Here is a 13,650-nt window from a genome sequence, read left to right as displayed (position 1 = left end):
CGCAACATGTGATATCATGTGTTTGTGATCAATGACCATATATCTCAATGATTCTAATTAACTGTCTGGCCCTGTGTCTGAGACTAATGACAAACCTCTCAACACTTCGTGCTGATAGGGCACACAATACTAGCACGAGTCAAAGGGACACCATAGGTGCTTACTAGGTATACATAGGTATTACTTTATGTAGAGTTATGTAGGTACATATTTCTTGATAATTTATATGTTACAGGATAAAATCTTACCTTTCTCCATAGAGGACATTCGAAGAAGAACACCATTAGCATAGGAAAAGTGATACTTCAACATTGTACATAAGACCAGAAACTCCAAACAGTAACTCATGGAGCTGATCTTGACGAAATCCTAAAATTATGCCAACAATATCAAGAATTCAAGATAAATTTAAACTTACAGTAGATAAAAGTATTTGGATAAATTGGTCACCTAAAGTAGTAAAACTTTGTCTAAAGTAGTCAAGAAAAAAAAAAAAAAAAAAATCCAATGGTTTTTCTTGCTTTTTTTGTTGTTTACAAGAAATCGTCTTTTGGTTTTCTATTTGGCTCTATGTTCAATGGAAATATTGCTCTTATTGAAAAAGTTCCAAGTTCCAAACTCAATCTGTCCTGAAATTTTTGCCCTCTACTGTATATCCCTTGCTGACGATGTGGCTATCACTTTGTCAGAGATGACGGCGCGCAACATGTGATATCATGTGTTTGTGATCAATGACCATATATCTCAATGATTCTAATTAACTGTCTGGCCCTGTGTCTGAGACTAATGACAAACCTCTCAACACTTCGTGCTGGTAGGACACACAATACTAGCACGAGTCAAAGGGACACCATAGGTGCTTACTAGGTATACATAGGTATTACTTTATGTAGAGTTATGTACATATTTCTTGATTTAGTCAGATAGATGTGGACTTTTGATAATCTTCCCGTCTGCAGTATCCTGTGGTTAATGTAATGATATCCACATAATTATAATCAAGTATATCCTGTTAATAATTTGATTTGATTTGATTAATTATTTAAAATTGAAGTTAATCACTGTAATGTAACGATCTACATAGTTTAATGCAAGCTTTTAAGAGGCTAAAAGTACTTAGGTATGTACAGCACATGCCCGATCATTTTTGGGGAAATGTCAAAACCACTAACACACACTAATGTAAAGATTTTATTGGTGGAGAATAGTGGAGATGTCAAAACTCCTTCTTCTATTACTTACCTATCCTATGGGCTATTGGTGGAGATGTCGAAAACCCTATTACCATATTCGCAAATTGGTGGAGATGCCAAAAATACTCACTGTTTTACCTACTGGTTGTTCGACTTTTTGATGGTGTAAAAGTCAACAGTTAATTTCTCTACACTACACGGAGATACATAGTCTAAAAAATCTAAAAAATATCATGATGCCTCTACCTATGTAGGTATCTAAGTCTGGCGGAGGGACTTAAACTGGGAGCATACCAGCCTGAAATCCCCCCTGCTAAAGAAATAGCAAAGGTTGATTTTGAAGGGTGAAAGTTTACAACATAGGACATGGAATCAGTTAACTGTTCTAATGATAATTACTATAGATACTCAGGTAGTTATGTAGGTACTATTCATTTCTGCCCATCTGATCGTGATCTTAATCTTTGTTCTTCTGCCAATCTGGTAATTAATTATCTGCAGATCAGGCTCTCATGGCGCTGCTTGGTACCGATTTAAATATTTCCTCATTGCTACGCGCCACGTAGTCCGTCTTGTTGGTGAACTTGGCCAGGAATATGCGCATGTGATTGTGAGGATTGAACTGAAAGCAAGTGAAGGGTATCCCCTCGTAAATTTTTTATAGCCAAAACCATATGTCAGCCCAAAACAATCACTCTAGCTCTGGCTGATTGAGAGGCTGGCGAAAAACGCCAACCCCCGTTTGAACACGGGAAAAGGCAAAGAAGAAGAATTAGAAGACCTACATATCTACGTAGGATTGTAGGTAGAGCTTAAATACCTACCTATTTACATTACAAACATATATTAGGTACGAGTAAAAAAGACCTCCTAGGTGGGTAAAATCTATTAACTTCAATCAAAACGCTCAGACTGGGTCATTTAAGTCACACAACAAAGGGACAAGCTTCTAAAGATAGATCTGCATAGATACAATAGTCTGATGTGTGGCTTAGAAATCTTAGAATGTCATACGTAGTAGTCAGAAGTGACTGGTAAAATGCATAAATTGTTGGCATAATGGGTCTTTTTTTGTCTTATCCGACAGTACCTACATATTAAATACCTACTTACTTTCCGTGTCCATGAGATAGACATGATACCTATCTCACCATGTTGGAAGGAAAATAAGGTAGAGATAGGTACCTATATAAATAAATAGTTGGTAGGTATATATTACAGCTAGACTGTCCTATAAATAGGTAGGTACAGTCGCCGTTGTGTTAGGTAATAGATACAATAGTCTGATGTGTGGCTTAGAAATCTTAGAATGTCATACGTAGTAGTCAGAAGTGACTGGTAAAATGCATAAATTGTTGGTATAATGGGTCTTGAAGACCTCCTAGGTGGGTAAAATCTATTAACTTCAATCAAAACGCTCAGACTGGGTCATTTAAGTCACACAACAAAGGGACAAGCTTCGAGAGATAGATCTGCATATAGATACAATAGTCTGATATGTGACTTAGAAATCTTGGAATGTCATACGTAGTAGTCAGAAGTGACTGGTAAAATGCATATGTAAATTGTTGGCATAATGGGTCTTTTTTGTCTTATCCGACAGTACCTACATATTAAATACTTACTTTCCGTGTCCATGAGATAGACATGATACCTATCTCACCATGTTGGAAGGAAAATAAGGTAGAGATAGGTATATAAATAAATAGTTGGTAGGTATCTATTACAGCTATAGACTGTCCTATAAAGAGGTAGGTAGGTACAGTCACCATTGTGGTAGGTAATTAACTATGCACATATTCTGCAGTAGTTTTAAGTAATCAGCTCTCTCGCTTTTATACCTATTGAACTGATCTTTAATCAAGGTTTGGACCGTAGCTTCAAAAGTGATTAGTGATAACCGATGAACTATGTCGAAGTGATTGTCAGGGTAACATTTAAAAGATCCAAGATCTTGACGTTTACTGTACCTTCTATTGGCTTGCACTTTCCTACCTTTGGATAATTGATAGATCTGGGTTAGTACTGGTTTAAGGCATTTGAAAGGAGTGATTCTTTTGTTTTGTCAACGGTAATCATTATAGGTACTCAGACAATAATTCGGCCTCTTTTTGAATCCTGTATGCTCTGAGATCTCTGTTTGTGTGGGTAAAACTTTTGAGCCACTTTTATTGAGCCAATTCATTTGAAACTTTGGTACTCTTAGAGTAGATACCTACTTAGGTATATGTATTTTGGATGATCCTTTCTTCTCATGGGTAAGTTATAAATTTAGTCGAATTGCAAGCAGAGTCATAGAGATATACTATTAAGTACCTGACTATTGTACTGATAGTACTCACACTAGTAGGTACATACGAGTATTATGACTCGTTACAACTCATTCAATTACTCCTTCAAAACCTGTTACTCGGACAATGTTCGCTATGATTCTATGAATGACATTTTACACGACCATAAAGCTCAATTCGCCATCTAACGAATTCGCCTGAATGTGAAAGCCATAAACAGGTTCTATTCTCTCTGATTCTCCATTCACAATAAGTCACCAGAGTCCTATTCATTGAACTGCCTACCTATCAACAGTGCTAGTGGCGGATTACTTCTCCAAAAATTATGGAAAATCCCAATAGGAAAGTTCAATCCCTATTGGAAGGGCAGGATAAAAGAAGGCCAGATGTCAACTTGTACTCCTTTTCCGTAGGTACTATGGAAAAAGCTTCAGACTTTGGTCCTTTATACGGTCTCACAGCCTTAGGACGGAAGCTTTGCCAACAAAGCAGACCTAGGTCTGTCAAACTGTCTGAGTGATTGGCCGGTATAAGGTAGAATTGAGGCAGCATAGCTACATGGGAGATATTAGGTGCCTAGCATAAAAAATGAGCACATTTAGCAATGAGCAACATATGTATAGGTTATAGGTACATACATCAAGCCACCTCACAGAAGCACTTTTTGCTCATCACAAATTGCTAAAATAATGCACTTTATTCCGAGATCCTCACTCGATAACGAAATGAATTTGTAACCACTCCAGGGGGTCATATATAGGGAGTGAGGGAAGCGGATGGGCGGGGCAATAGCTTCCTGTTGGCCACGCCCCCCTGAAGAAGATAACGTATCAAATGGGAACAACTCAATCGAGATTAATTAACACGCGATTATTTATTGCATTTCAATATGAGATATATTTGCATCGATATACCTAAACATGTAGTAGAAATATAGTTAGGTGCACAGCTGTATAAATTTCGTACCGTCTGCCTTGCCAATTTATTTTTTGCATCGGAAATCCTTCTTCTTCTTCTCCTTCTTGTTCTTCTTCAATTGCAAATGAACTGGTTTGAAGTAACCCTCTTTTGTGTTATCAGCAGAGTGAGCTATCACAGACTAATGTCTTTACAGGATAAACTTTGAGACTTGAAAAAATTGTAGTTGGCAGGTACTGACACACTTAAATCGAAGCAGGTACTTTTGCCTCTACTCACTGATCTATCTTACAAACCTGATGTACTCGTATGTTTGATAGGTAAGGACATAGGTATAAATGTAAGTTCCTAATATATGTATTTATAGGACCTATGATGCCATTCTTAGTGACTTCTGTAACGTTAGCTCTGTTCTAGTCATACAGTCATACTAGATTTGTAATAAAATTTGGTTCGTACCAGTTGTCCAGTTCAATTCTCGTCAGAATCAAAGTTTTTTGTCCCTAGGACTAGATTTTCGGGTACCTGATGCCTAATAACCTGTGGCGTCATTACCATTGTAATAATTTGATACTTAGCACTATTTTTTTTTTCAATACCGGCAAGGTACCTATTCATTATTTCTAGCCCTGAAAGGCGAGCCTGAACTTATTTATATGAAAACATCAGGTACTCCTATATCTTAGTTGATAGTAGATAACACTTTTAGCGACCCACACTTCAGCCCATTGATAAATCTTACGCCAGGTTTGCGTAAGACGTTTGTTCTGCACAACGCCAAGAACAAAATTCATTTCCCCCTGTTGTTGATGGTGTTTTTGGCGTTTACACATCTACTGATTGCTGTCATAAATTATGTTAAGTATTCATGTAAGGAAATGAAGAAATTAAATTTTTCTCTGTAGTAATAAATAAAATAAAATAAAATAGTATTAGTGGTCATACATACATAATTATGCTTCTTAATATTTATTTTTCAATTATTCAAAATTTTCTCGTCACAACAACTACGTATACGTAGGTAGCTTTTTATTAAATTTGTAGTCTCTACCAAATTATGTTAAGTATTCATGTAAGGAAATGAAGAAATTAAATTTTTCTCTGTAGTAATAAATAAAATAAAATAGTTTTAGTGGTCATACATACATAATTATGCTTCTTAATATTTATTTTTCAATTATTCAACATTTTCTCGTCAACAACTACGTATACGTAGGTAGCTTTTTATTGAATTTGTAGTCTCTACATAAATAAAATAAAATAGTATTAGTGGTCATACATACATAATTATGCTTCTTAATATTTATTTTTCAATTATTCAAAATTTTCTCGTCAACAACTACGTATACGTAGGTAGCTTTTTATTAAATTTGTAGTCTCTACCCCTCCCACTACTTAAAGATGTTAAAAAAATAAATCGAAAGTAATCGTTTCTCATCATTTTGACCGATTTATGAGTGACGCTTACTATGAGTAGATCTGGTGCTTAATATATCTTCTGGGATAATCAAGGAGCTGACAGCTTTAAGAGAAGCGGAAAGAGCTATCTTGCCAAAACATGTTTTATTGATGTTATTTTAGATGTTTGATAGCGGGAACTTTAACAACGGAGAAGAAAGACAGCCCTCCAAAGGACGAACCTTATCTATTTAGGACTTTAGGGCTTACAAGTTAGTTTATTTTTTCTGGCGCAGAAAACGAAGCAAGGGTTTTTTTTTAAAAAATTCTGTATACAAGTGAAGCCAGTTATCGCACTTATGTAGGCAAATATAAAAACATAAATCGAAAGTAATCGTTTCTCATCATTTTGACCGATTTATGAGTGACGCTTACTATGAGTAGATCTGGTGCTTAATATGTATTCTGGGCTAATCAAGGAGCTGACAGCTTTAAGAGAAGCGGAAAGAGCTATCTTGCCAAAACATGTTTTATTGATGTTATTTTTTAGATGTTTGATAGGGGGAACTTTAACAACGGAGAAGAAAGACAGCAAAACATAAATCGAAAGTAATCGTTTCTCATCATTTTGACCGATTTATGAGTGACGCTTACTATGAGTAGATCTGGTGCTTAATATGTCTTCTGGGCTAATCAAGGAGCTGACAGCTTTAAGAGAAGCGGAAAGAGCTATCTTGCCAAAACGTGTTTTATTGATGTTATTTTAGATGTTTGATAGAGGGAACTTTAACAACGGAGAAGAAAGACAGCCCTCCCAAGGACGAACCTTATCTGTTTAGGACTTTAAGGCTTATAAGTTAAGCCAGCCTAGTTAGCTTAGTTGGTAGTGCGTCTGCCTTGTAAGCGCTGGGCTCGGGTTCGATTCCCGCCCGGGGCGGATTTTATCCTGATGGGATAATGTTCGTTCTCGGAACGGCTGGCTTTCGTCCTACGGCATAAATTAAGTTAAGGTTCAGCCAGCCTAGCTAGCTTAGTTGGTAGTGCGTCTGCCTTGTAAGCGCTAGGCCACTGGGCTCGATTCCCGCCCGAGGCGGATTTTATCCTGATGGGATAATGTTCGTTCTCGGAACGGCTGGCTTTCTCCTATCCTTCGATTCCCGCCCGGGGCGGATTTTATCCTGATGGGATAATGTTCGTTCTCGGAACGGCTGGCTTTCGTCCTACGGCATAAATTAAGTTAAGGTTCAGCCAGCCTAGCTAGCTTAGTTGGTAGTGCGTCTGCCTTGTAAGCGCTAGGCCACTGGGCTCGATTCCCGGGGCGGATTTTATCCTGATGGGATAATGTTTGTTCTCGGAACGGCTGGCTTTCTCCTATCCTGTCTTCCTTCTCTCTTTGCCAGCCTAGTTAGCTTAGTTGGTAGTGCGTCTGCCTTGTAAGCGCTAGGCCGCGGGTTCGATTCCCGCCCGGGGCGGGGATAATGTTCGTTCTCGGAACGGCTGGCTTTCCTCCTATCCTGTCTTCCTTCTCTCTTCGATTTCGGGACGATAAGACTTCGTTCTCGGAACGGCTGGCTTTCTCCTATCCTGTCTTCCTTCTCTCTTCGATTTCGGGACGATAAGACCATAGCAGTAATTACAGTTCCCTCTGTCAAACCTCTTAAAAAAAAAGGCTTACAAGTTAGTTTATTTTTTCTGGCGCAGAAAACGAAGCAAGGGTTTTTTTTTTTTTAATTCTGTATACAAGTGAAGCCAGTTATCGCACTTATGTAGGCAAATATAGGCTCATTGTGTACCTACTCACATCACAACACTGTCGGAATTAGGCCTGGTCTTAGGGCCGGATTACTTTTGTGACATGAACCTAAATAGAACCTAATTATAGGCGCCAGTTAGCATTCATTTAGATTTAGATATATGTATAGGGTTAGGGAGAGAGAAATTTTTTTATCCTTATTAATTTAAGAATTTAACCATATGTAATTAATTAACTATAGGCACATACTTCCAATAATACATTGTTGTGGTTCTCGAGATAGAGCGATCAGTGTGTGAACTATGAAATGTGAACTGTGAATGAGTTTTTGTTCTTATAATATAAGATTGTGTACCTACTCACATCACAACACTGTCGGAATTAGGCCTGGTCTTAGGGCCGGATTACTTTCGTGACATGAACCTAAATAGAACCTAATTATAGGCGCCAGTTAGCATTCATTTAGATTGAGATATATAGGGTTAGGGAGAGAGAACATTTTTTTATCCTTATTAATATAAGAGTTTAACCATGTGTAATTAATTAACTATAGGCACATACTTCCACAATAATAGTAAGTGCGTATTAGGTATCAAGCAATATACCTAGTGTTTTATTTTTCCACTTTAGACTGTTAAGGTAGGACAGGTAGTTTCAAGGTAGGATATGTTAGTGGAGTTAGCTCCTTTAGGGAAACGGACCCGGTAGTCTCATTCAAGTAGGTATTGTAGAAAATAAGAGTAGAACATTTTACGTGCGTATTAGGTATCAAGCAATATAGTGTTTTATTTTTCCACTTTAGACTGTTAAGGTAGGACAGGTAGTTTCAAGGTAGAATATGTAAGTATATAGCCCCTTTAGGGAAACGGACCCGGTAGTCTCATTCAAGTAGGTATTGTAGAAAACAAGAGTAGAACATTTTACTTTCTGTAGAAGACTTTTTTTTTATATATATCGTAGAGGTGGAAAATCTTCTTTTCTTCTTTTAAGATAATCTCGTGGTGAATGAGATTAGGTTGGATTTCTACCAACTAAAAACCACCTCACATTTGGGAATCAGCCTGGATCTGCGTGAGCTTTGCTACAGTACTGATTTCTGTAGAAGACTAGAGGGCCAAGTTGGATCTCAGTGTCCTCAAGTCCACTCCTAGAATACTGCGAGCCGAGAGTTGACTATAAGTAAACACCAACCTAGGTAACAGTTTTCACCTAGTGTGGGCGGACGTTCCTTTAGGGAAACGGACCCGGTAGTCTCATTCAAGTAGGTATTGTAGAAAACAAGAGTAGAACATTTTACTTTCTGTAGAAGGCTAGAGGGCCAAGTTGGACCTCAGTGTCCTCAAGTCCACTCCTAGAATACTGCGAGCCGAGAGTTGACTATAAGTAAACACCGAAAGAATTCAACCTAGGTAACAGTTTTCACCTAGTGTGGGCAGACGTTCCTAACTGGATCATTGGGTGTCCGAAATTGATTTAATGAGCCCCTCACATCTCTCAATAGCCGCAAGCACCATTGGGTAGATTTTATATGGATTGTTTAATCAAGTTTGAGGTAATCAAATTTGACGATCAATGGACGGAACGTTAATGGGCAGACGTTCCTAACTGGATCATTGGGTGTCCGAAATTGATTTAATGAGCCCCTCACATCTCTCAATAGCCGCAAGCACCATTGGGTAGATTTTATATGGATTGTTTAATCAAGTTTGAGGTAATCAAATTTGACGATCAATGGACGGAACGTTAATATAATTATTTAAAATTGAAGTTAATCACTGTAATGTAACGATCTACATAGTTTAATGCAAGCTTTTAAGAGGCTAAAAGTACTTAGGTATTGCTGTACATGCTCGATCATTTTTGGGGGGGATGTCAAAACTACTAACACACACTAATGTAAAGATTTTATTGGTGGAGATGTCAAGACTCCTTCTTCTATTACTTACCTATCCTATGGACTATTGGTGGAGATGTCGAAAACCCTTATTCTATTACCATATTCGCAAATTGGTGGAGATGCCAAAACTACTCACTGTTTTACCTACTGGTTGTTCGACTGTGTACTTCTTCCTAGACGTTCCTAACTGGATCATTGGGTGTCCGAAATTGATTTAATGAGCCCCTCACATCTCTCAATAGCCGCAAGCACCATTGGATAGATTTTACATGGATTGTTTAATCAAGTTTGAGGTAATCAAATTTGACGATCAATGGACGGGAGGTTAATATATCGGAGGCCAAGGCCGTATTTAGGGAGGATGAGGGGACCCGGGCTGCCCCCTCGAGCTTCATTTTTCTCCTTTGCTGTAAGCTAAGCTTCGAAAATTTGGAGCAACCCCCCCGGGTAGGTACATCACTTTTTGGATTCTCACCCCCCCACCTTCGTCAAAATCCTGGATACGGCCCTGTCGGAGGCATCTACAATAAATATCTACTTATTAGTTTATTATATACCTAATACCTATGTAAATCATCTACTTATAATTATAACTTATACCTTGTTAGAGTTTGATGCGTTTTAATGAACAAAGTTCTTGGACGATTTTGATGGTTAAAAGTCAACAGTTAATTTCTCTACACTACAGGGAGATACATGGTCTAAAAAATCTAAAAATATCATGATGCCTCTACCTATGTAGGTATCTAAGTCTGGCGGAGGGACTTAAACTGGGAGCATACCAGCCTGAAATCCCCTCTGCTAAAGAAATAGCAAAGGTTGATTTTGAAGGGCATCCCCTCGTAAATTTTTTTATAGCCAAAACCACATGTTAGCCCAAAACAATCACTCTAGCTCTGGCTGATTGAGAGGCTGACGAAAAACGCCAACCCCCGTTTGAACACGGGAAAAGGCAAAGAAGAAGAATTAGAAGACCTTCATATCTACGTAGGATTGTAGGTAGAGCTTAAATACCTACCTATTTACATTACAAACATAATATATGATGTTTTCTGGAGATGTTTATTTTTTTATGCACAAATGTTTTACCTATTAAATGTAGAAAACAGAATAAAAATATACTTCAGTGGTGACTCGTTAAAAAAAAAAAAAAATTAAAGCTTATTATATGACTAAAAATTTCAGTATTGTTATCTGCTTATCTCAAGTTCCTATTTCCGTTCCACCTTGTTTCAGCGTGATCATATTGGCAAGCATTGTTTATCCTGATGTTACCGTCGCTACCGTTCCAGGAACGGCTCCCACTACCGTTCCGGGAACGCCCAAAACGACGCCGGCAAAATCTCTTTATTCCGTAAGTAACTGTAAACATCCATCTGTTATCTACTTTATCTTTTCCTAACTCTATCAGTCCATTACCAAAGCAAATTCTTACATTATCTTAGCAAAATTTTTACATTATCAAACAAATTTTTACGTCTGTTGCGTCAGTTATGTGTTCAGCAATTTTTTTATTTATTTATCAATCCAAATATTTTCAATCTTTGTTTTAGTAATTAGTGAAAAATGACTACACCTGAGCCTGTATTTTATCACTATCTTTGGCTTGTCTTGCCTATCTTTATTTAGGAGAGAAGTATTCACGATTTCACGATTCACGCTCAAACATAGTAGCGTTTATAGCGGGTTTGTTTGTCATGAACAGTGAATGATCAAACTGTGATCAAAGTTTTTTCAGCTCTGTGCTTGATTTCAAGGGGTGCACTTAAGGCTTGCGAGGCAAATAATTTGATGGGACTGATACAAGGCGAATTATATTGGCCGCGAGGCCTCAATAAAATTGAGGAGCTACTTGTAAGTGAGTAGCTATAGCTACTAGTGCCTGCATTACAAAAATTTTGATATTATAATAACACAAAGAAAAGTAGCTAATGAGTACGTAATGTAAAAGCCATAATAATATGTATATATGTAGATAGGTAGATCGTAGGAAGGTATATATTTAGGTACTTTAAAAAGTTATTCCATTAAGACAAATCATCTTACATATTTTTTAAAGTGTCTTATTAAAATTTATTAAATCAAGTTGAATCTCTTGCGAAATTGAATCTCCTGCTAGGAACACATTTTGACACGATGGGACTGATACAAGGCGAATTATTGGCCGCGAGGCCTCAAGGAGCTACTTGTAAGTGAGTAGCTACTAGTGCCTGCATTACAAAAATTTTGATATTATAATAACACAAAGAAAAGTACCTAATGAGTATACGTTATGTAAAAGCCATAATAATATGTATATAGATAGGTAGATCGTAGGAAGGTGTATATTTAGGTAGGTACCTACTTTAAAAAGTTATTCCATTAAGACAAATCATCTACATATTTTTTAAAGTGTCTTATTAAAATTTATTGAATCATTGTATGGCACTGCGAAATTGAATTTCCTGCTAGGAACACATTTTGACAGACAAAACCCGAATTCAGAGGACCACCAAACTAGCTCATTGAAGCTCGTAAAATTTACAACTTCCTAAACATAAAATTGGACTAGTTAGGATATTTTAATGGCCAGGTCCAGAAGTTCTTCGCCAAAGCCAGCCGTCCCGAGAATGAACTTCACCTGCTTAGGGAAAATTTCGCCCCGGGCGGGAATCGAATTCGCGACCTATTAGCGCTTAGAACGCAAGGGCGCTACTCTCCAAGCTATAACTAGGCTGGCAAGTGGCAAATGTAGCCCCTGGCACAACGTTTAAAATTTTACCGAGAAAAGTGGACCCGTTACGAACACCTATCTACATATTTCGCGTGGTGCAAAGTCGTAGTTCCAGCAATCAGCAAGAGAAATTCGCCCACCTTTCTGACATGCAAATTCAATCAGAGACTCGGTCTCTGAACCATTTAAACTAGAAATTGGTAGTCACTTCTTTACATTTTACAACATTCACAGCTTTATTCTTATTTGACGTTGGTAATTTTTGATGTGTGCGCTGAATTTTTCCATAGTCAATCAAATAAAGAAATAAAATATAATTTATGTGTTTGTGTAACCCCAGGCAGTGATCTGCTTTACTACCTCTACATTCATTATACGGAGACCAAAGCAGATTGGGTGGAATACTATGTTGGAAGAAGCTACCAATCATAAAAGAGAGGAACTTCCTGATGGTCCCAATTAGTAAATTTTAGTCTTATTTACGTACATTAGGTACCTACTTCAGCTTTCATCATCCTTCCGTGTCCGTTTCATCAAAGGAACACTTTTCCACAAAAATTTGGTTTGATTGAAACGGTAGAAGAAGTATTGGCCGATAGAATCGTTTCCAGGGACGCCCGACCGCCCGACTGGATGTGTGCGCTGAATTTTTCCATAGTCAATCAAATAAAGAAATAAAATATAATTTATGTGTTTGTGTAACCCCAGGCAGTGATCTGCCTTACTACCTCTACATTCATTATAAATAAAATATAATTTATGTGTTTGTGTAACCCCAGGCAGTGATCTGCTTTACTACCTCTACATTCATTATACGGAGACCAAAGCAGATTGGGTGGAATACTATGTTGGAAGAAGCTACCAATCATAAAAGAGAGGAACTTCCTGATGGTCCCAATTAGTAAATTTTAGTCTTATTTACCTACATTAGGTACCTACCTACTTCAGCTTTCATCATCCTTCCGTGTCTGTTTCATCAAAGGCACACTTTTCCACAAAAATGTGGTTTGATTGAAACGGTAGAAGAAGTATTGGCCAATAGAATCGTTTCCAGGGACGCCCGACCGCCCGACTGCATTTCACAATCTTCGTGGAGGCTACTTCTTCATATATTATATCCCCCAGGTTCTATGCCCCCCCCAGGTTACATTGCAGAAGAGCAGAACTAGTCATTTAAAACTGCAGAGTCAAGAGATAATGAAGAGTACGGGTTAAAACTTAAATTCGTATTAGTATGTATGCTTTCGCTGCAAAACTCAATTTGATCGTCATCGAACTAAAAGTCAATGGATGTACGAGACACTAATTCCCCAGGTTCTATGCCCCCCCCCCCCAGGTTACACTGCAGAAGTGCAGAACTAGTCACTTAAAAGTGCAGAGTCAAGAGATAATGAAGATTACGAGTTAATAGAACTTAAATTCGTATTAGTATGTACTATGTACCTATGCTTTCGCTGCAAAACTCAATTTGATCGTCATCGAACTAA

General features: G+C 37.7%; 1 protein-coding gene across 1 annotated transcript in view; it reads left to right on the top strand.

Annotated features, from left to right (window-relative positions):
- The window catches only part of LOC103505004 (ADAMTS-like protein 4), a 198,539-nt gene that overhangs the window by 30,448 nt on the left and 154,441 nt on the right, over nt 1-13,650 (top strand). Inside the window, exon 3 of the mRNA XM_026820284.1 lies at nt 10,687-10,804. Coding sequence (XP_026676085.1) covers nt 10,687-10,804 — 118 coding nt within the window. The remainder of the gene's footprint in view (nt 1-10,686; nt 10,805-13,650) is intronic.

This window comes from Diaphorina citri, unplaced genomic scaffold (genome assembly GCF_000475195.1).
Source record: "Diaphorina citri unplaced genomic scaffold, Diaci psyllid genome assembly version 1.1 scaffold8, whole genome shotgun sequence".
Lineage (NCBI taxonomy): Eukaryota > Metazoa > Arthropoda > Insecta > Hemiptera > Psyllidae > Diaphorina > Diaphorina citri.
The sequence above is the reverse complement of the archived record's forward strand: the minus strand, read 5'-3'. Positions and strand labels throughout refer to the sequence as shown.